Source organism: Bombus pyrosoma, linkage group LG8 (genome assembly GCF_014825855.1).
Source record: "Bombus pyrosoma isolate SC7728 linkage group LG8, ASM1482585v1, whole genome shotgun sequence".
NCBI classification, from domain to species: Eukaryota; Metazoa; Arthropoda; class Insecta; order Hymenoptera; family Apidae; genus Bombus; species Bombus pyrosoma.
This window is the reverse complement of record NC_057777.1, coordinates 1173721-1196039: the sequence shown is the minus strand read 5'-3', so window position 1 is coordinate 1196039 and position 22319 is coordinate 1173721. Positions and strand designations below refer to the sequence as shown.

Sequence of the window (22319 nt, the reverse complement as noted above, 5' to 3'; positions counted from 1 at the left end):
ATAATGTAGTGCTTTTATTTATATGTATTTGTCCTTAGATGTAGATACATAGACATAGACTTTCCTTCTGTGAAATGATAAATAACATGTGTATATATAGGTGCATTATTTTCATCGTTCTTCCAGTAATTGATGTAGCAACTATTATATTGAATAATATACTATTATATAGTTCAAATGAAACAAGTAAGTCAAATAACTTATATAGATATTTATTCTCTTTTTTAAATTGCCAGAGACTTGTTTCACACTTACAAATCACAACATAGATAGGTCTTTATCATTGGGTAGAATACTAAACGATTATGTATTCTAAAACTTATTTGCAAACAAGCTGCGTTTAACAAATATCGTTTATGTGAGAAAACATGAAAGGAGATGAGGTATCGACAGTATAAAAATATTGTGTTATATAGTCATAACAATCACATTGTATTTCGAGAAAGGAATGAACTTAAAGTATATTTAATTTTATTTGGTGGTTGAAGCGTAAAATATTTGTATACATATATATCGATGATTTCTTTTTCCAAGAAAAATAGAATTTTCTATATATTTCTATATTATTTATGTCCGTTTTAAGTTGTTCCTAAGTCGACATAACAGTCTCGAGAATGACGTGGAGAATGTAAAAAATAAATTATCTTTTTGTATCGAAATTAAAAGGATAACGGTAAGAATAAATTAGCAACCAAAGAGAGAGAGAGAGAGAGAGAGTAAGAGAGAGAGAGAGTAAGAGAGAGAGAGAGAGAGAGAGAGACGTCTTTTAAGCCCTTTTCAAAATATAAGAAATAGGAACGCGCTCTGTAATACGCTCGAGGTTTACGTATATATGTACATTGGTGGTGTACAGATATGTCGTTGAAACTAAAATCTTGAGGGGAGAAGACAACGTATTCTTTCACAATGTACGCACGGAATGCAATGACAATAACGAGGATAGTCTGCTGATAAAAGTACCGCGTTGTCTTCCCCTATCCTTAGGTATACCTATCAAGCGATACAGTCTAATACACGTTTAAACAAAAAGACTAGCATTACACAGTGATTATTGTTGTTGTGTTGCCATTGTTGCCACCAACAAAACCAGTGCTATTACTGCTAATTACCTGAAATAAAAAACGTCGATAAAAAGTAAGACTTTATTCACAATATTACCTACAATTATAAGTTCATCAAGTTACCTAATAACATTCACGAATCTTCATTCATACTCCTTTCGATGTTTCTTTACTGTGATACATTAATAGACAGATTGCAAAGACGACGCTTTTTTGCCTCTCACCCCTACGAATTTTCCTCGGAATTCCCATCGTGGATTCTTCTTTCCTCTGACTCCAAGATATCTGAAGGGTGAACGCTTTTCAATTTCGTACACAGCGAGATTGTTTCCCTGGTTGCTTACGCCTGTTTGAAGCACCACAATCCGTATTTTATTTGATCGTAATCTTTTTCAACGTTATATAATTTATATAAGTACCTTGATAACCGATCGTCGTTTGCGTAGGGCTCGAATTAGATCCATAAATCTCCCCGACGTTCCTTTTACCTCTCATCCCATGAAAACCCATGCGAGCTCTTTTAAACGAATCGCTACCGCTTTCTATATCTTGAAAATCCGCAGCCCTTTTCTCGTAATCTGACGGATTCATCGAATAATCTAAATAATCATCGAACGTATCCTTCCTACGTTGCAGCCCCTGTAAAGTTTCCCTAGATCTTAACATTTGCACTATTTAATACGAATACATAATATGCACAGTGCTCATATACAGGGCAATTTCTTTCGTTTATATCGCACGCAAAGCATTGGGAAATATTTTACATACTTTACTCACCTGAAACCCCATAACGTCTTGTTTATCAAGATCTTGCCACGGGTCAAGAATTAATTTTTTGCCTCTCATCCCGTGGAATCCCATCGGAGCTCTCTTCTCCCACAAGAATTCGCCTTCCTTATCGAAAATATTCGGATATCCTTCCATCGACAATATTCTCTTTTCATAATCTTCTGGATAATCAATCACGTACATGTCTTTGCTTCTTGCATCTTGGAATCTCGTGGTAGTCTTTTTAATTTCATCTAAGATCTGCACGTATAGAAAACGTATATAGGTACAATCATAATATTCGGGCAAGGGAACAAAGATTACTCTTATTCTATTATTTCTTTGAACGCTTTCATTTCTTTCGCAATAGGATCCTGGTTTACAGTGGGAACGAAGCTTTTACCATTTACCGAAGTAACTATACAACGTATGCAATGTTGGCGTAAATTTTTAAGTTTCATCGTTGTAAATTCTATCGTTTCCCAAGAGCGTAGTTTAAAGAGCGCGTTGAATTTGTTTCTTTTTCATTTGTTAAGGACTATTGAAAGAAGTTACAGGCGTAAAAAGGGGAAAAAGAACGAAGGAGAAATAAATCGATGCGAACGAGCAAAACGTAATATTTCTCTTTGCCTCGCGCCACACTTTTCAAATGATCTTCGAAATTCCAGGTTCACTGTTCGCCTACCTCCTCGAGAGATTTCTTGCCTCTCATTCCCTGAAATCCCATCGGTGCACGTTTGTAATATTCGTCATCTAACGAAGCTTTCTTGCCTCTCATGCCTTGAAAACCCATTGGCGCACGCTTATTAGTCTCCTCGGGGAAAAGTTGATTTTCAACGTCAGCGATTATCGAGTTTTTCTTTCCACGCATTCCCTGCACACACGCAACCACGCATTATGCATAATGTCAATAAATTGCTGAAAGATGTGCACGCTAAACGAACAGGTAATTGCAGCAAGTATATAAGATTCCTATCGACTGGTAAAATAATAATATTGTACAATGGTAAAATAATAATTCCCGAAAGAATGACATAATAATGCAAACAGAATAATATAATATTATACAAATAACGACCATTTCATAAATGATTTTAGATGCTTTACCTGGAAGCCCATGATCGCACGTTTCAAAATTCCAAAGTCCTCCGGATCCAAAGAGTCAAAATTCTTTTTCCCGCGCATTCCTTGAAATCCCATAACGGCACGTTTGTCGGAGAGAACATTTTCTGACATGGACTCTTCGGCGATCGCGAATGTGACGGATACCATTAACAAAAACGTCGAAGGGATGATCATTCTGTAAAGGATTAGATCATCGTTATTAATCTGTTACCCCGAGTTTTATGTTTTATGTTATAAGTTACGTATACTTTTAATTCAACTTTCTCTCATCGAAGCATGGGATATTCTCGGCAAGGTACTTTTATCGTTCGTTGTCCTGTCTCGTATACAACAGGATATTTCTCCCACGAGGCTGTGGTTTAAGTAATGGAATTTTACTCAGTTTATCTTATCGTATGGTATACACATTCCCATATACATATATATGAACAATACGTGTCAAAGACTGAGATTTTTAATTCGTAAATCAAGTCCACGACAAATGCACGAAGAATGGTCAGTTATTTGATTGACAACGTCATCGGTATTGGGTAGACCGGCCGGTGTCTAGGTGTCAAGAATGAAATGATATTTTGCGGCAATTCGGATCGACAGACAGCTGTTCGTCTATTCTACATATTTTAAAATTCGTACGGATCCGCTCATACCGACTCTTATCGTTGTCAACTACGGTATCGACGTAAAGTAATTTACAGGAGGCTGCGTTTGAATTTCAAATATCGTCGTTTCTTTCATCAGAAGCGCGTCGTGTACGTTTTACTGTCTATTACCTTGATTGTGTCCTTAGTAAACGGATGTTTTATGAATACCAAATTAGAAATAAAACAACGCAATTCCTTTCTTGCCGTAACTTGTACGCGTATCATTGCTTGGCACCTCGCCTCTCTTGTATATTTGTAAAACCCATAGATATACGTTTGCCTATTTAAAATACGTTTTTCAATTTTTCAGAACGAGAGAGAGAGTATCGAAACGAAATAAGAATAGTTTCTAGAAAGTTGGTATGAGGTAGAAGAATATAAGAAGAGTAGTAAAAGACAGAATAATTTTTGATGAAGAACCTGAGCATCTTTGTAGGTAACTTAACACTTTACCGAACGATAGCCGATTAATCGGCTTTTCGTCGCCGGCGCTTACGGGCCGATAGCATATTAATCGGCTTTCTGTCGCCGACAATCTTTCTCATTATTTGAGCAGTAATTTGTTATTTAGTATGTGGCGGCACTCGACACTAACTAACAACGGACGACGGCAGCGCAGTGGTTAGCGCCGCAGGATACGAACGTTCGGAATCCGGGATCGAATCCCGGCGACCGAAGTCCGATTTTTCTTCCACGATTCTTAAATAGGAAGAAAATACAGCAGTAGCCCCCAGCAGCTACTATTATCACGGACAACATATCCATCTCAAGTACTAAGGTACTTTGTTCAGTCGCGCGTCAGTTGTGTTGCTTTTTGTTGTAAGCTCCGTAAGAAAAACTTACACGAAGAGAATGGTATTGAAGAGTTTTAAACCGAAACAGAGCCTGAGCTTGCCGGTCGGACGTGCGTGTATGCTGTTGAACGGCTAGTGGGTCAGTAAATGTGTTAATAACACCAACGATGGAATACAAGAGGCCATTCATTAATCAGGACATCAGCATATGTGGAACAATTCTATTCGACGTTTCTCTCGCAACATTTCTTCGATTTTCTAAATTTATAGTTTCTCGATGGCCAAAAACGTTACGAACTCGATAAATGGCCAAATAATCGCGTAATGTGCGTTAACGAGCGTATCATCGTCTTTCGTCGATCAGCAGTAGACAGTGGGATATCGCTTTGTAAGTTTAAACGATGCGGTAAACCGGTGTCGGATCGTATAGCTTGATTAAAACGCCTCTCGACGTCGCATCTCGTAGTAGCGCCTCATTGCCCTCGTGGTTTCTCCCATCATCGTCCGTTCGTATTTTGAAATTTATGGTTTCATTTCGTTTAACTTTATGACGCCGCAACAGCCTTCGTCCGATTCTTTACGTTTAAATCTCTGGCGAACGAAAAGTTTCAGGGGGCAATTTTTCTTTAACAAAAGTTTGTTTCCGATCTCTTAAAATTGTGATGAATCACCAACTCCGCCGTTTTATCTTTACAAGAATGACGAGTTAGATCCTTACACTGTAGTTTTTCCATCCTTTGAATATTATGTCGACTACTTTACTTCGAATGTTTCATATAAATCTGCATATTGCATACGTCTCTTGTATTTTTGCGCACACAAATCTTTCATAAATGCGTGAACATCCGTCGTCTAGCGGATAAGTAAACAGACCGAGCGAAGATATTTAAGCTTCTGCGTAAAGCTAAGCTTACCGTTAAGTACAGTTTACCAATTTAATCGATAAATTTGAACATACGTTTTGAACGATAGCACGTTTAAAACTTTCTTTTGGACAGGGCAGAGTTAAATTGACGAAGAATTTGAAACTGATCGGCAAATGATCCGCGTTGACGAATAGAGCCGTGGGTGACCGTCGAGGTCAGCTCGTTGGTTGACGTAGAGTAAACGGAGCGATGATTTCCCGACTCGATAAAGAGACCGATAGAAAGGGAGAGGAAGGATAGATTGGCGGGTATTCGGGGAAGACAAGGGAGTAGCATCGTTGCTTCGGGTGATGTCGTATAGATTCTACGCTAAGCCCCGGCTCTTCTTCACGGGTCGGTCACTCGTGTAATCGTTGGAAACAAGCCGTCTTTGTATTCCATATTTTCTCTCAAAATCAATGATCCGCGATCAACAAACTTTTATTTGAGACACAATCCGATATTCGATGAAATGATTTTCTTACGAGCGAGAGTACGAGCAACTGATTTGCATACTGATTTGTACTTTCCTTCAAAATTCTTTCATCCACGGCTTTGTACTCTGTTTAACGAGCATTAAGCCGCTTCAATTATTTTATTCTGTACTTGGTATAAATCTTTCTAGGTTCGCACGTATAGAAAAGTTAAAAGAGACGATGCTCAATTACAAAAACGATTCTAAGTTCAAAAGACGAAGAAAAAAGAAAAGGAGAAGATTCGAAATGAAGCGCTGTGGCTGCGTTTAAGTTCAAGTATGATACATTATTTCGACTGAGTAGCTACATACGGGGATGATTTTTTTTCAACGAAGGTGAAATAAAAATAGCTACGTTCACTGTACGGTAAGTAACGTTGCAATCTACAGCTGCGCACTGAAGTTGAATGGGGACGGAACACGATCGGATGAGATCGAGAGGTAGGCGTATGTAAGTACGTGTATCTGCGTGCACGCGTGCATCCGTGTATGTGCACAAAGGATTAAAAAAAAAAAAAGTAGGAAAAAGGATGAGGGAAAGATAGAAAAACACGTGGAAACCAATACGAAACGGATTCGAATCATTGGTCTTTTGTTCCGTGGTAATCAATCTTTGCGTTAGGTTCTTCACGGTACCATTGTCGCAACGTCACGAGAGAGCCAAGAATGACCTTTACATTTACTCTTATCTTTACCTTTGCCTTTACCTTCACTTATACTTCGATCTTCACCCTAACCAATAGTTTACCCTTAAGCTTAACTTTAACGTTACGCGGTTTCCTCTGACCAACGTGAGAGACAAATATACGGACGTTATTTACTTCTCAACATACAGTGGCCCATGAAAGTGTTCGAACGCTTATAGAAACCTTTGTATCAAATCCCTGATTTCATCTGATTTGAAAATAGCTGCATACGCAGCGGAGATCCGCACGTGTTTTTCCTAACGTTACCGCTAACGTTATCTGTAGTACATATACCGTAACGATTGTATTAATAATTTGCTTCAATGAAAACCTACTAATTGGACATTGGAAGTAAAAAAGAAAAAAAAAAAAGATATTAATTTCCAATGACCTTTCCAAGTATCGACGAACAGATTCCTACGAAACGAGTTGGTTATTAGACAGAATCGTTAGTTCCTTCGCTTTATTCCGAGTTACATGAAATTAAAAAACATAAATGGTACAAATAAAATTATCTTCATCGCCATCCCCTTATAACCTGATTTCGAAAAAGAGGAAAAAAAAAAAAAGAAAATATCGGCCAATGCATAATAAGCATCCGCGTATTTCGTAAAGGATCGCGTGGTTGCGTGTGTTGCGTTTCGAGGTAATTTGTTCAGCTTGTGCTTCGATTATCTGCATCGAGAACAGAGTTGTTAGAGTCGAACGAACGTTCTAAAGGTTTCGCGTTAAAACTGAGCTGTTTGCTAGAAAAACAGCACCGATCACGATAAATAAAGGGGAGAAAAACCCTCTTCCCTTCTCTGGGCCAAGTATCGGAGAGAAACTGGAAAAAGGAAAAACGGTCGTCATTGTAGCAGGCAAGAAATTATGAATGATTACCAGGGAAAGGTCGTGGTTGAGAAATCACCCGGAGATAAAATTGTGCACGTGTCGTAATATGGTTTTATAGGTCTGGTACTTGCAATTCATTTACGTAGACACGTATTGCTGGATCCAGTAAAAGAGACCGCAGATTGTAAGCATCGTTGCTATTTCGATGGAACGTGTTTCGACGAATCTTTGAAAATCTTCTTTGAAGTCGCTGATTCTTTCAATAGCGTAGTCGATGAACAGATTTCTCGAACGAATATCCGGCATGTTTCATCGTAAATTGTACGATGATCTTCTTTTATCTGTCAGATTTCACGTTTTCGCTGTATTATTATTTTACATGTATTTATATGCGTGATCGGGAAATTTCTATCTTTTTGCTCATCGCTGAACGATGAAACGTATGCTCAACTCATTGTTAATTCTTTGGAATCCAGTTAATTCTTTTAACCTAAAAGGCCGCGATCTTGCTGATTGTCGATGAAACGAAGTTTAACTAAATTCGCGAATGTCTCCATACGACAGAATCGATTTACATATCAACATCGTGCTACGTATAACCTAGCACTCGTATATTTAAATTTAGGACAACAATCGGCGAATAAAATTTAATTAATTTCTGTACCAGAAACGTATAAATTAAATTACTTTCGTTGAAAAGTTTGATCGGCCAGTTGTTCGGAAATGCGTTGAATATTCTTCGTTGTTAAATCAAACCATGACGGTCACGTGTACGCGTGCTATCGTTCCAACGATCGGGAATAATTAAAGAGATTTGTTCGTAATGCAAATGAAAAATTACAAAGCCGCATTTTGCGCAAGTGGCAGGAAGATCGTAAAAAACGGTTTATTAAAATATTTACGGAGCTCGATAGATTTCTACGAGAGATCGATAGCAGAAGCGTTAACACGGTTGGGATGTGGTGCGTAAGATCGAAAGAAAATTGCACAAAGTCCTCGTCGGATCGTCTGACTTACGAAGAGGAAAGTATTGTAAGGGATGGAATAAATGTAAGTTTTGTGAAAAAAGTTTTCATTTCTTTCTTTTTTTTTTTTTTTGAGGAGAACGCAGACCTTTGTTCGTCGACAAAGAAGATTTTTCTTGCTTCGTAGTTGTGATTTTGTTCGAAGGCTAATGCAACTGCTTTTTTAAACTAGTCTAACGAAAAACGTACGTGAAAGGACCAACTTGTGTCAAAACACTTGCAATTGGGTCTTTCTGTTTGCAATTTCAATGGCCATGGGCGCTATTGGGACATTTTTACCAACTTACGAGCATTAATTGGAAAATTATCAAGTTTAAGAACGAAAGCTAGCACGAGTAGAAATTACATTCGTGTGGAAATTGATGAAAAGTGGAAAAGCTTGTTTGACAGATACCCTCTGCGATCTGTTTATTACTTCCGCATCGAACTGTCCACTTTCTCGTCTATTTCTGATAAAAGACGGTTCAAACAATCTGAAGATATTTCGATGCATCTTTATCGAAGAAATTATTTAAAGGTTGGAGGGAAGAAAAAGAGCGTCGATTATTAAAAGGAAGAAGAATTAGGATGGAACGACTTGCGAAAGAAAGAAACATCGACTTAATATAGCTGTAACCTCGGTCTTAGTCGCGCGTAGCAATGTTCGAAATGTAAATAGCATCGATCGCCGCGATATAAATATTTATAATAAATCGTATTGTTTTCTCAGGAGAATAAAATTGGTTGTCCTCGGAGAGAGCAGAAAGCTAGAGAGTTGAAAAAGTTCTTGGCTCGAAAGAGGTTCGAGGAAGTTAACGAAAGAAAAGATAAACATTTTGTAAGTTGCGAAAACAATGCGCAAATGCGTTGCGATCGGAGAACACAGGCGGGAAATCAGAAGAAAAAGAAAAAGAAATATGGAGGAGGAGCAAGAGGAAAAAGAAGAGGTACCACGCAAACAGATAAACACTCGACGAGGCAGAAAATTGTTCGGCCGCTTCTGCGAAGGCGGAGCAGAAAAAGGACGAGCGATGCAAGTAGTATATACATAGGTCTGAGTATTGGTTTTGTTCGGAAAACGTCGATACCTTTGGTTGTTTCGAGCATCGTTCAAGGCATATCCAATGGTCGCGTAAAACAAGCAAGGACGATCTTGATTTAGAGAAGAATAGTCGCGTTGCGGGCGAAACCTTTTCAACTCTTCAACAACGCCGTTTCCCAGCCAACGCTAGTAAACGGAGAGGGAGAACTATACATCGTCGGTGTAAGGAATCGAGGATTCACGAAGAATTTAAAATTTACCAGCACATTGAGAGTTCTCAAAGAGCAATGGAATCTGAGAAAAGAATATTTAGCATCGTGAAAACAATGTCTTCTTCTACTTCTTTTTTTACAAATGGATAGATACAGGATATCCGGGTATAAAATGGTAGCGAACAGGGTTAGGAGATAGCGTTGATGGTAGACAACTGAATGATAACGAAGGGCTATCTATCGAAGAATTGTCATAAAATAATCGATACGAAGCTCGAAAATGAGATTGCTACAATTTTCGGTGAAAACGATTTGTAGCGTTCTAGCGAGCTACTTTTCGAAGCAAGATCCGTCGAAACTTTTATTATCGGCACGTTTCTTCGTTTCTTAGTTGCCAAATTGGTTCGCGATTCTGCGGCCAGCGAAACTTTTCATCAATATTGTATATAAGATTGTATGCCTTGCAACCTGTTGCTGTCCGAGGTTGAACACGGTCGAATTCCATCGATTCTGCTTACATCGACGAAAGCTCTTGCAGAGGAAAATCGTCTTCAAAAGAAAGTGCGGAAGAAACATGGATATATCTGAGAGGAACGGAAAGGACGGTTGTAATAAATTGATTTTTGTAGGTTCCTGTTCACCTTTCTCGTATAGAAACTTGAGAAAGCACGCATCTATAAAAAGAAAGCGCGCTTGTTAAATTTCACTACGATGTCGGAAACGTTAGGAAGCTTAACAACCTATTCTAACAGACGCTTGGATAGATATAATCATCCTCGCAACTGCGATTAAGCATGGTACGTTATTTCATGAAATTTTCAGAATGAAGCAGTATAAATGAAAGATGCTGTAAGCGAAAGCAAGTAGCAGGTATAATGCAAGATAATATTTCGAGAAAGTTTCTATATAAGTAGAACGGATACAGAAACGCGGAAAGCTCTCTCTCTCTCTCTCTCCTTCTCTGCTCGTTTCCAATCATTTGCGTGGATAGCAAGGAAGCATTGCTTATACTTTGCAACCCATATTTTGCTAACGATGCGACTTCGACCTCATACTGGAGTCGAGAGATGGAAAACGATGCTGTTGTTACTGTTGCCACCAGCCTGACAACGTTCCACCGCACGAAAGTAACGTCTGCTGGAGGAAGTAACCAAGCTAATCGAATAAACGACAAATTGCATGCTAAATTGCAAAATCGTCGCGACGACTAGATTCGGTGTTTGTTAAATTATGTTTCTTCTACTGTAAAGTAACCAAGTACTCGATAACTTATTCTCCTTCGAGGCTCGAACGATTACCAGAGTAATTACACGAACGAGCTTTACAATTTGATCTCATGATCTCTTCTCTTCCCTTCAGTTACCTTTCCTTGCCTTTCCCATGTTTCATCGTTTATTTGCCGAGATAACCATTTACTTTAATAGACGAAATATAGTTAAACGAATGTCGAAGCAGAATAAACGGAGAAATAGCGGTGGAAAGATGGATGCGTGAGAATACGGTTCCCCCCGCTCAAACGAGAACAGGTGTTTGTTCGATATTCATCGTCGATTAATAAACGTACGAGGCGTCCTTAAGCACGTTCACGCGTACGCAATTTAGAACCTTTTAAAGGTAACCGCGAGTAAACACGAATGCCGCAATTTCACCTAAAAACTTGATCTCGTTCCCGAAGACTCTTAGTTAAATCGTCGATAACCGTCTTGTATAATACTGTTCGACGTTCTTCGATTTCTTATCAATTCTTTTTACGGAAACCTAATTTGTACGCGTTTTCATTGATTACTGCCGTCGTTAATTACATTTCTTGCCTCGGAGAAGAAATTTTTTAACTTTTCCTTCAACGAACTACATTTTGTGATATTATGCGCGTCTCGAGGCCCTTCAATCGCGAACCTTTAATCCCTTTAGTCTAATGAGACAAAGGCGAATGAGAGTAAGATGAAGGCATTCTTTAAAGACGCGCCATAATTAATTCGATTGCATAGAAGCAACGATTATCTCTTTCTTCGATCATTTTCATTAATTCTCTTTCCCCTCTGAAGACCTATTCTTCTTATTCTAAAAAGATTTTTTTCAATGAAATTTTGCGTCGTAATATCGCACGAGCGTCGAATTTCTTCACACAGTTTCACATTTAGTCAGATAGCATATACTTTATTATTTTGATCATCTCTTCTATTCGAAGATCCTCTCCTCTCTAAATATTTTAACGTCGATCATCTTTCTTTCTTTCTTTCTTTCCTTGTCACCTCAGAGCGATTCTCATTCCGACGAAATTCCAACACAAATTTTCAATTAACAGACGATTATACAAGAAGAGTCTAAAAGGCATTTGGCCACGTAAACGTGGGAAACACGACGCGGTGTGTGCATTGTGATGAGACGACGATCGATGAAAGCTGAATATATGAAAGTTTGATATTGCGTGTTTGCTCGCGTCTTGTGTCATAGCAATTTTACAGTTTCGAATCGTCCGATATTTATCCGTTCGGAGAAGCCGCCAGATTATTGCCGCTATTAGAAGCATACACACGTACGCGTGTATTCGAATGTATATCGACAAGTGCCATGTGATATACAAGCGTCGACGAGCTTCACTTACCACCGATTCGATTCATTTCTGCCATTCCTGGTAATTACGCGGATATTAATTATTAATCAGAGTAGATTGTCGCGCGTCGTCTTTCGTAACGATTGCACAGCTTACAGTTCTATCTAAAAATAAAAGAGACTTCAATTCAGACAACAGGCCATGCTATATTTTTGATCGACGTACGATTAAAGTTTTCCTGTTTCGCATAAGTTTTAAAGTTTTGCATAATTTCATCGAGTTCTCAGAATATTCTGAAACTAACTTAAAAACAGTAGAATCTTCTTGCGCGTTTTACGAAAATACGAAAGCCTAAAGTATGAAAGTGAGTACACTTTGAGATGAGGAGCCATGATCGTCAAAAACGTGATCATCGATCAGCGTCGTAAATTGGAAAGTAGAGAGAAGCGACGGGGTTCCAAAAATAGTGTTTTTGAAATTCACATTGGAATTCCCAGTCGCCTGTGCTACCTTCCGAACGTAAATATTTCCTTCTTTTTCGGAAATTGAACATAATCGTTTACTCGTGCAAGGAGAACGAGAGAACGAAAAGTGGAACTGATCAGCCTGGCATTCGAGAAGCTCGCATATGCATGTGTGTATTTTCTTCGTCAAAAAGTATCATAGACGATGGAATAGTTGGAGTGTAAAAGATCTTCGTTATTTGGCATTCGGATGCCACTATCGTATCGCGTTATCCTCTACCATACGATACCACAGAACTCTATGATTTCAAAGCGCGATCGTCTATTGCGCTGAAAATTAAACCGCTGCTCATTATTGTCGTGAACGAACCTCACCTCAACATCCTATCACGTTTTCATAGGCGAAAGAAAAAGAACTACTTAGTGCGTGAAATATGCATATCCACTTGTAGATACACCTGTAGATATGTGTTTCATAGTGTCACTCGTGCTTATGTATACAGTTGTATATACGGACAATACACAGTAAGAAGCATCGTGCAAAAAGATTCGTGCAGGATACTGAAAAAAAAAAAAAAGAATTTTATCGATGCGTATAATGAAATATTAACGAATTAAGGTAGGTGATCGACAAGATTAGCTCGTCCGCAAAGTGGAACTCTATTTTATTCTGAACGATAGCGGGCTAATTTCATTGAGAATAATTGACAAATCTTCGTAACAAAGACGCCTCCGGGCATTGTACTAAAGTTGAGAAACATAAATAACCTTGCCAGAGTTATCATCAAATCTCTTTTCCCTTTTCAGGGATAAGTTACTAGGAAAACTTGTGATTTATCGTTATAGCGTGCATCGTAGTTTCGTGCTCGATATTACACGTGTTTTCAACGAATCGCCTTTTCGCCATCCTATAATTATAATGTTTCTGTTCTTTAAACTTTTGAACGATCAAGAAACCCGACGATTATCGTACATCTGCCTTTGTACTGTTATCGCGATGAAGTTTGCCATGGTACAGTTGCGCCTGTCAAAGTGCAAATAAAAAATTGCGACAGGTAAGAAGGACGATGGATGGGGTGGTGTTGCAGATTGTCTTATCGATAATCCTTGTTGGCTATGTGACGTGGACAAATGTAAAAGGACACAGGGGAATCAGAATCGGAATATAAACGATATCCGACGTATTTGAGAAGAATAAATTTGCCGGAAGATGTCTAAATCTTTTTCTTTCTTCTTTTTTCCCTATATGTGTACGAGTATATGACATATATATACATATGTGAGACATACACGCACTAAATAACTGTCATATACGTGTTCCTATCTTGCAAGTCACCGTGAAACACGTGCTGTGTTTCACGATGTTTTAATTGAAAGTTATCAGCCATTCTGCGATAAGCTTTTTCTTGACACGAGTGGGTGCACGTGTTTTCTTTCCCTGCAAAGTAACAGTTACAGGCTAAAAGCCTCGGATTGTACTCGTTCAATTTTAAACGGTGTTTTAAAAGTGATCTAGAAATCTGTAACCAAAATTTGAAGATCGAAACTCGGACGGTTTCACGATGCAACAGTCGCGCTACGTAAATAAATAGGCGACAAAATGAATTCTTTTTCAAGACGAATCATTTATAGTTGGAAACGTTCTGTAGAAATAATAATTCTCTTACAAAAATGTTTCAATCTTAATAAAAAATTCCAAAGTCAGAAGGTTGTCGGAGCTTTTACGTTTCATTTCGTTCGCACAATCTAACACAATAGTGTGATTGGAAAAGGAATGTTTTCAGCTTTCGTTCTAAGCGAGTTAAATAAACGGAAAAATCAATTTTTCCGCGCAAAGGTCATAAAGAAACGAGAGGAAAATTTAGTAGTTACATACAAGAATAGCGGAAGAATTTGTGCGAAGGAATACGTTGCTGGAGAAAATTCTTACAAATTGAAAGAAAAATCTACGTCAAATCACGTTTCCCTCTACGCTAAACCGCGTCTTCTTTGAATCTTCGCACCCGTAACGATAAACCAGGCTAAATGAGACTAACTGGAACGTTCGCGCGAATCCAACGTTGAGATTTTTCATTTTTTTTTTTAACCTCGTCTGTTTGTTCAGACAATTTTTATTAAATGTTGGATTCAAAACTGTCAGTGATAGTTAATAACGAATAAAAATAAAACTTTGTGTAACGCGCGCGTTTTTTTGCGTTTAACCAAATGAAAGGAACGATGAAAGCAGCCAGGCCCACGTGGAATATAGTTCGTAAACCGCTTGTATTTTATCTCTACCATATTTTGTCTTTGATGTATATGTTGCACGCGTTCGTAGAAAACATCTGTAGACATATGTTTTATAAAATTACAGGTATCGTGTTACGCGTTTTCCTGTAAACTTTGTAAATGAAAATATCACCGAATACTGTTTTCCCGATCTTCGTTTAAGCGATGGTCGATAAGTAGCCAATTACAAGTGGATTAGCGACCGATTAACCCGCAACGAGAAAATGCTCGGTTTAGCCAGATAGTACGAGTTAAGAGTTTCGAAACTGCACCTACATTTGATCCTAGTTGATCGTCGATTTACGGTGTAAATTACAAACGAGTTTCCAATAGAGTGGGTAGAAATAGTTTCAAGCACTTGGAAATTTTTCCTCTACTTTTCTCCTCTACGTCTTTCGATGCGATTGCGTTAAATGCGAAAGCTTCCAGATCGAGAAGTCTTCTTTCTCTGTCCATTTATTTATCTACGAAACTTCTCTGAAATTCATTGTTGTTCCTACGACGGTCGTACCTATGTCTTACTATTTGCTTAACGTATTCTGCGAAGTTTATCACAATACACCCTTTGTTACGTCCAAGCGTCCACGTTTTATCAGCGAATACACCTAATTTGACAATGATTAGAATCGCCTGCTCTTTGAATTAAGTTTTACCTTTTGGCACATGCTTGCCCCCTTTGAAACAAATTTTCAACGATAAACAGCTACTATTATTTTCACACAAATGTTCGCACTTCTGTCATAAATGTTTTCCAATAAACTTGGCAAATAAATTCTGTCAATAAATTTAGCTCACACAAAGGATTCCGTGTAAGAATCCTTTCAAGGTTAATTCTCTCGGGTTGATCATTTATATTCTAAAAGTCATTTAAAGTACCACACGGATGATAATGGTTAGAAAGATATTTACACGACGTTTTAAAGCATCAAGTAGAAGATAGTATAAGCGAAGTATAAGAATAAAAGGAAGTGGATGACTTGAGGTTTTTATCTTAAGCGAATTAACGACGATTATTTAAACTAGAAGCACGAATTGATAGATCGGCGAGTGATTGTAAGCGAATTGTTTTCGTTTAGAAGAGGAAAGCGACAAGTAGTACGAGTCGACGTATGATTAGGCGAACGGAAGCATTTGCTTGATTAAAGCACGCGCTTCCAAATACGTTGGTAACTGTGTTATTTTTGTCAGATTGAGTTAATTAAAAGTATAAAATATGAACGATCACAATGGAGTAACGTGTTCTTATCGCTGTGATAGTCTTGCAACTTTGTAACTATGTACGTCGTTATATTTAGGTGCAATTCGTATGGTGCAAGTTTTAATTAAATCTCCATCCCTAAAAACGTTTTGGATAACATCGCATATATATGGATATGACAAAGAGATCATCTTCAATGGGTTTTCTCTTCTAGATTTACAGTTTTACACTGTATGTAATATTATCGCTGTTTCTCATCTTTCGTCATATTGCTCGCAGGAAAGAAGCGAACGGGCAAAATTTTAATAGGGACAACGAAAGAATAATGATCGAAGTTTTGGAAGAATTTGCGACAAAAGATGCGATCACGTAATCATAATGCGAAACTCGAATATTCTAGCTGTGATATATCGTATATGACATTGATATGCATACGATAATATGCAAATGACGGCGTTAAACACGACGAGTCGAACATCGAACACAATGAGACACGTAAGAGGAGAAGGAGAAGCAAATGTACCGACGAAAATTGTGTAAGGAGACAAAACAGGGCTGCGTAAATAAACTTGTAATTCCGTATTTTTTCTTGCTGTACGAGAACAATTTTGCAGGAGAAGAAATCGCGTTTTCTTAATCGAGAGCCAAAGAATATTCGAGAAAAAGTTTGCTTTATCCGGCAATGATAAAATTCGTTCTCAAGTCACTTTATATCCTTTTCGGTGCTGGAAGATGAAGTAAAATGAACGACAGATGGAAAGATCGTACAGAGAGAATTGGACCGTGGAACGGTGAAGAGATAAAGCTAATCGCAATCGTGCGTTCTCACGTGCACGTTTCTACGAAAAGAGCGGCGGATTATTCGTTTCTCGAGGAAATTGAAAGAACCGCGTAAGAACAGAGCGGTCGATAAGAGGAAAATATTAAATTGTTGAAACGCGGTAAGTGGACGTCAAGAAAAGTAGACCCCTTCGGATTATGCGCATTAATCAGCCAAATGGATGTATTTACGGAACTCGCGTGTTCTTCGCAATAAAATGTTCTTCTTGATTGCGATGCTAATGATACAAATGTAGATGTCGAGCACCAATACGATGTTGTACGATCGTTATGCTGTTTGCGTAGCTTACCACGGAAAATATGTGTCAATACGAAGATTTCATCGAGTGTCTGGAACATCGAATTTAAAGATCTGATTAAACTTTTGCAATTATGTTCGATAGTAATGGCGGTAGTTAATTTCGAGCGTACGCGCGCTTTGCGTTGAAATGATCGGTGCGCTTAAGAGGATTGATTAAGTATAAAGAGAACGCTACACTCAAAATGTAAAGTTTCGAACATGGCAATTGGTTGATTAAACGCGTATACGCGTCTCGATACGTGAAATATTATGCTGAAAAGCAACGAACACGCTCGACCAAAGTTTGTCATTCGGATTCGTAAAATGCGTAAAAAATTTGTAAATTTGGTAAAATACAGAATGATGAATTTACATTCGAGAGATACGTTCGACTGTGTGTCAACGAGTAGAAAAATCGAAACGGAGTTTGAAACAATCGAGCGAATTCTATATCGGCAAATTAAAGCGTGGCTTTATCCACTGCATAGAATCTCCGTGCCAGTTACATTTCATTCGTTTCGTTTGTTTTTAGCTCCATTGTAATTAAAGTAACGCGAAAAGTGCGAATTGCAACAATGTAGAAACTTGTTAGACGTTATACCTATTCGATCGAACAAAATCGTTCACAACTTTATTGTTACGAGGAATGGGCACTTTCAAGAAACTAATTACTTTCTTAGTCATTGCCTCTTCGTTCGATGGTAATACGTTTGTTTAACAATAGCTAGAAAATCGCGGAAAATGCGCCTATAACGGTACGCGCAGTTTTTCACTGTTACAAATATGTTCGTAATTGCTCGATGCTTTCGTCGACTCGGACCAATCATCGTCTCTGTCGTTAATGCTTTATGAAATGAAACTCGAACATTTTTTAATTTACTGTCGAATGCTGTTGGTGCTATTTGTACGTTCTATTTGGAAGCCTGTTGCTTCGGAAATTCGTTCACATATGTATACACAATATAAGTACACTAAGAGTGCTGACATTTAACACGAATTGAATGCTTCCCACTGCTTTTATTTTTTAGCTATTTTATTGTAAATTTATTGCTTTAATTACGTTACACGTGTTTCATAACGTGAAATATTAATTGAAGCAAAATTTACTGGAAGTTTTCAACAGACGTGATACTTATGGCTGTGTATGACAGTACGTTTCTACTTTAACTCCTAGCATTTCTAAACTGCGAACAATATCGTTCTTCTTCTTTCTCTTCCTTCCTCGCTATCCTTTCGCTCTCTGTTTCTTCTTTGACGAATATCTGTACGTATACGGTACACAAATATATGTATATTTACATATGCATGAAAACGCGTTTATAAAAGCATGTGCTAACTGGAGAACGAGAGCACATACGTAGCTCGGATGGTTTGCAAACATTGCGACTGTGAGAAACATATTTGGCGACTTAAAAGCGAAAGAGAGGGAAAGCAAACTGAGCGAGAAAGAAAATAAGAAATGTAAATATTAACGCCACGTACATCATAGAATGATATTTCAATTTATTATTTCAATGCATTATATTTCAATGTAGTTTTCAATTCTTTATTCGATTAAAAGTTAACGCGTATGCTGTTCCCTGTATTTCATGTATCGCCCGAAGCAGTTTCGAGCGCGGTGTATTATTTCTGCTTTAAAGTTTACCGAAAACGTGAGGCTGACTTAGCGTGGAATTATTATAGAGACAATATTGATTGTTTAATGATTCGTAAATGATTCAAGAGAACAAGAATAGCAGCGGTATATACGTATCGTGTATATATATGTAGTTATTTCTAATTATGGAAACAAAAAAAAAAAAAAAAATCGACCTGACGGTTCGTAAAAAAATTTGATGTGTACCTGTTACCTTCGTAGATGAGCGTAAAGATGTCCTCGTCAGTAGAATAACGATGATTTTCGTTGTCGATTGGCTCGAATTAAAGATTCGTTTACGATTCTCGGAGGAGCAGAGGGTGATTCAAAGTTGAGACCCGATCGACGTGACGGACAACGATGTACTGACGCTCCGCGTGCTTCACCTTTACATAGGCCGGCGTAGTGACGTCACGAATCTGCGGGGACCAATGAGAAAACGAAGCTTGCACCACCATTGGGGATAGAAATCTAACCCCGTACCCCTTTCATCGCAAATATCTCTCGGAGAAACTTGTAGCTATCTCGAATATATAATGTTTGGCTAACCACCGATTTTCACCTTGAATCTTCTCCCTTATCAACGGCAAACATTTCCACTTTTTTCCACTTTTTCTTCTTCCACTTGATTTTCTCCTTCCTTCCGCAGCCTCTCGCATATTCATCCATCTACGAACAAAAATATATCAGTTGGCTAGTCTTGGTAACGATAACGAGTAGACGGTGTATATTAATTTTCCATTGCTCCGGTTACGTTCGTTGTAATTTATTACATGAAAGTGCCGTTTCTTTAATTATGTTCGCAAATATATGAATTTGTATAAATTCGCACTTGAATAACGAGGAATATTCTTCTGGTTGGCGATCGCGTATCGGATATCGAGCAACAGAGTTTCGTTACGACCGTCCGCTCTGTGCACCGCAGCTCTCGTTAACTTCGACGTCAACAATAACTTCTTTCGACGAAGAAACGACGTTTTCTAAGTGCTTTCCTCTATCGTCTTATCGTTCCTAAATTACAATCCTCGGTTTCTATTCCGTGTATTCGTTCGATCGAACAAACGAATAACAAGGAATTGTATTGGAATAATTTTGCAACATCGATCGGCAAGATCGTTCGATGAAATCGTTGATGCTCCAGAAGAACAAGACGGTAACGCATCATTTTCCCGTTACTTGCATACGATTAACATAGCTAATATCAAGTTGTAACAAATGTTTCGAAAGTTACAGGTGCGTGGCATGATTTCCTTCGATTCATTTATATTCATGGGAAGGTGCAAATTTCAAAATATTCCACCCACGATATGATTAAAACAAGTATTTGTTCTCGAAACAGTTTTCGTTTAGATGAAAAGTGATGTACCTTTAGACATACGGGTGTCTGTTTTATCTCAATGCGCTGAAATATCTTTTGAGGCAATGGTGCTACGAAAAAAATGTTTCGTCAAAAATCGCTTGTTACCGAGGGAGACGTTATGCTGTGTAAATATTTCTTTTGTAATTCCTACAGTGTGGGAGATTTCAAAATCAATTTAATTTTTTTGAACGGACCTATATACATCTTCTTGCATACCATTCGATGCATTTTGTAATTCTTTGCAAAAACGTGTTAAGGTACTTGGGCTGAGAAGTATTTAGTAATTTGAAAGATATTTTAATTTTACTCTTGTAAAACTTATCGTACGACAGACCTTTATGATCTTCCTTTAGATTCGTACGATAAGTTTTACGAGATTAAAGCTAAAGTACCTCTGAAACTAATCATTTCTCGACCGAGATATCGTAATTCTTTATCGTTGGGAATTAAAAAATGCATCGAATGGTGTGTAAGAAAATACATAGATCCGTCTAAAGAAAAAATTAAATTTCCTTTGAAATTCATCCCGACTATAGCAGGTACGAAAAAGGTATTTGCATCGCATAACGTCTCTCTTCGTACTGAACAACAGATTCTTCGTAACGTCAATTCCTTGAAAGATATTTCAGTGTACTGAGATTGAACAGACACCCTATATAGAAAATATATTTCAAAATCTATGTTATCGAGAAAAGATAATGTTTTCAAGTGAAACGAACAATATGTTCGTTTCGCAGATAGATAGACGAAAGCGTCCAAGCAGATGCTTTTGTTGTCGATCAAATCACAGAACAGAGATATCGCATTAATACTCTTTAAACGTTTGAAACAGTTTTAATCAATTGCTCTTATCTACCCTATTTCCAAGTAATAATTTGCCTATAAATCGAAACGAAAATTTACATTGTATTATCATATATTGTATATATTATACATACATATATTCGACTGATCGTATTTTTAATTCGCGTTTGGCCTTTTTTCGAAATTGGATTTTTTGAGCGTAAAATAGAAATCCAGATAGTTTTGCATATTGATTGTATGGAAAGATAATACGTAACGTTACTATTACTATTCACGATGAGTTGATTTCCATCTGTGAACTACAAGAAAATGATAAGGATGAAAATACGCGTAGGTAATTCGTTTTACTAACGTTTCTCGCGTATCTTTGGAAAAAATCGACTAAAAAAACGAAGATAAAAAGATTGTAAAAATTCTGGTAGTTTAACGGAGTTGCTTGAAAACGTTCGCTAGTACGGCAGTTTATAAGAAAAGAAACTGGTATTAGTTACACGGTCGATCTAGCACGATGGCGCACGGTCGCGCGCCGTTACCATCGTCTAAGGAGAAAAATACACCCTTGTGACCAATGCTCGTGGTTTCATGAATTCTTTCATAGCATAATTTCGACCGCTTCGAATTTTTTATCCGCGCTGTTATGTCGCACTTTGCTTTGTCGACAATTTATTCTCTTTTTTTGCATGAAACCTTGCACGAAAGACAATACACATATATACAAGTTATGCGTGCGCAATATCTTTCTAATTAAAGTGCCTGTCGACGAAAAGAAACGTCACGTTCGTCATACGAAACATGTACTGTAGCTGAATGAAACAACACGAAGCAATTCTTCATACGAGATAGTTTTCTACAAACGAGGATACGGCCAGTTTATACGTTTTAAAGCTAAATTAAAGGAAAGCTTGCAAAACACTTTTGAATAAATAGATCGAATTAGACGTGTTTACAATTGGATCAACAACTTGATTTATGAAAGTAGCGCTGATCGAGTTGCGCCAGTTTTTAAGCTGGTGACGTTACTTTTTTCAAAAGGATATTTTTATTGCTGCATATGCAATGCTGTGACACACGCCAATGATGACAAATCAACGTAGAATTTATACGGACGAAAAGTTGCTCGAGGTGACTCTCTCGATGAAGAACATTTCTCTTCTCGTCGAAGAAATAGTGCACTGGCGGATCAACCTCGATGACGAAGGAAAGCCGCAGGCTGCGATAAACGAGAATCCTTATTTATCCCGTTTCTACTAGAAACATAGGTTATCACCCAAGATCCTGTTTATTATCGAAAGGGAAGTTGAGCGGTTAGTGAAATCGATTTTCATTGAACCATAAGCCACTACTGTGCTAACTATACTTACGTATTTG

General features: G+C 37.9%; 2 protein-coding genes across 4 annotated transcripts in view; both read right to left on the bottom strand.

The window, feature by feature from the left end:
* Nucleotides 1–196: 196 nt before the first annotated feature.
* LOC122570333 (tachykinins) lies at nucleotides 197–19139 on the bottom strand. Of its 3 annotated transcripts, none has more exons than XM_043732499.1 (7): nucleotides 19002–19139; nucleotides 2937–3129; nucleotides 2515–2703; nucleotides 1839–2090; nucleotides 1481–1700; nucleotides 1185–1407; nucleotides 197–1109 (listed from the first exon to the last, which is right to left on the bottom strand). In XM_043732499.1, the coding sequence occupies exons 2-6, from the start codon at nucleotides 3126–3128 to the stop codon at nucleotides 1244–1246; spliced, it is 1017 nt and encodes a 338-aa protein (XP_043588434.1). In that variant the 5' UTR covers nucleotide 3129; nucleotides 19002–19139; the 3' UTR covers nucleotides 197–1109; nucleotides 1185–1243. The 3 variants fall into 3 exon arrangements, with proteins under 3 accessions (XP_043588434.1, XP_043588433.1, XP_043588435.1); XM_043732498.1 differs by having other exon boundaries at nucleotides 18995–19132; XM_043732500.1 differs by lacking the exon at nucleotides 19002–19139 and adding an exon at nucleotides 3203–3284.
* Nucleotides 19011–22319, bottom strand: part of LOC122570331 (protein tincar) — a 56716-nt gene continuing 53407 nt past the window's right edge. Inside the window, exons 14-15 of the mRNA XM_043732495.1 lie at nucleotides 19350–19456; nucleotides 19011–19206 (exon numbers count right to left, since the gene is read on the bottom strand). Of these exons, the coding sequence (XP_043588430.1) occupies nucleotides 19176–19206; nucleotides 19350–19456 (138 nt within the window). The 3' untranslated portion in view covers nucleotides 19011–19175. The remainder of the gene's footprint in view (nucleotides 19207–19349; nucleotides 19457–22319) is intronic.

Excerpts from the sequence above, each read along its gene's own strand:
- LOC122570333 (XM_043732499.1), bottom strand. The coding sequence starts at position 3,128 with ATGATCATCCCTTCGACGTTTTTGTTAATGGTATCCGTCACATTCGCG. Across the intron at positions 2,704-2,936 it reads GTGCGATCATGGGCTTCCAG|GGAATGCGTGGAAAGAAAAA; the intron begins GTAAAGCATCTA and ends GCGTGTGTGCAG. Across the intron at positions 1,701-1,838 it reads AAGACGTTATGGGGTTTCAG|GGGCTGCAACGTAGGAAGGA; the intron begins GTGAGTAAAGTA and ends GAAACTTTACAG.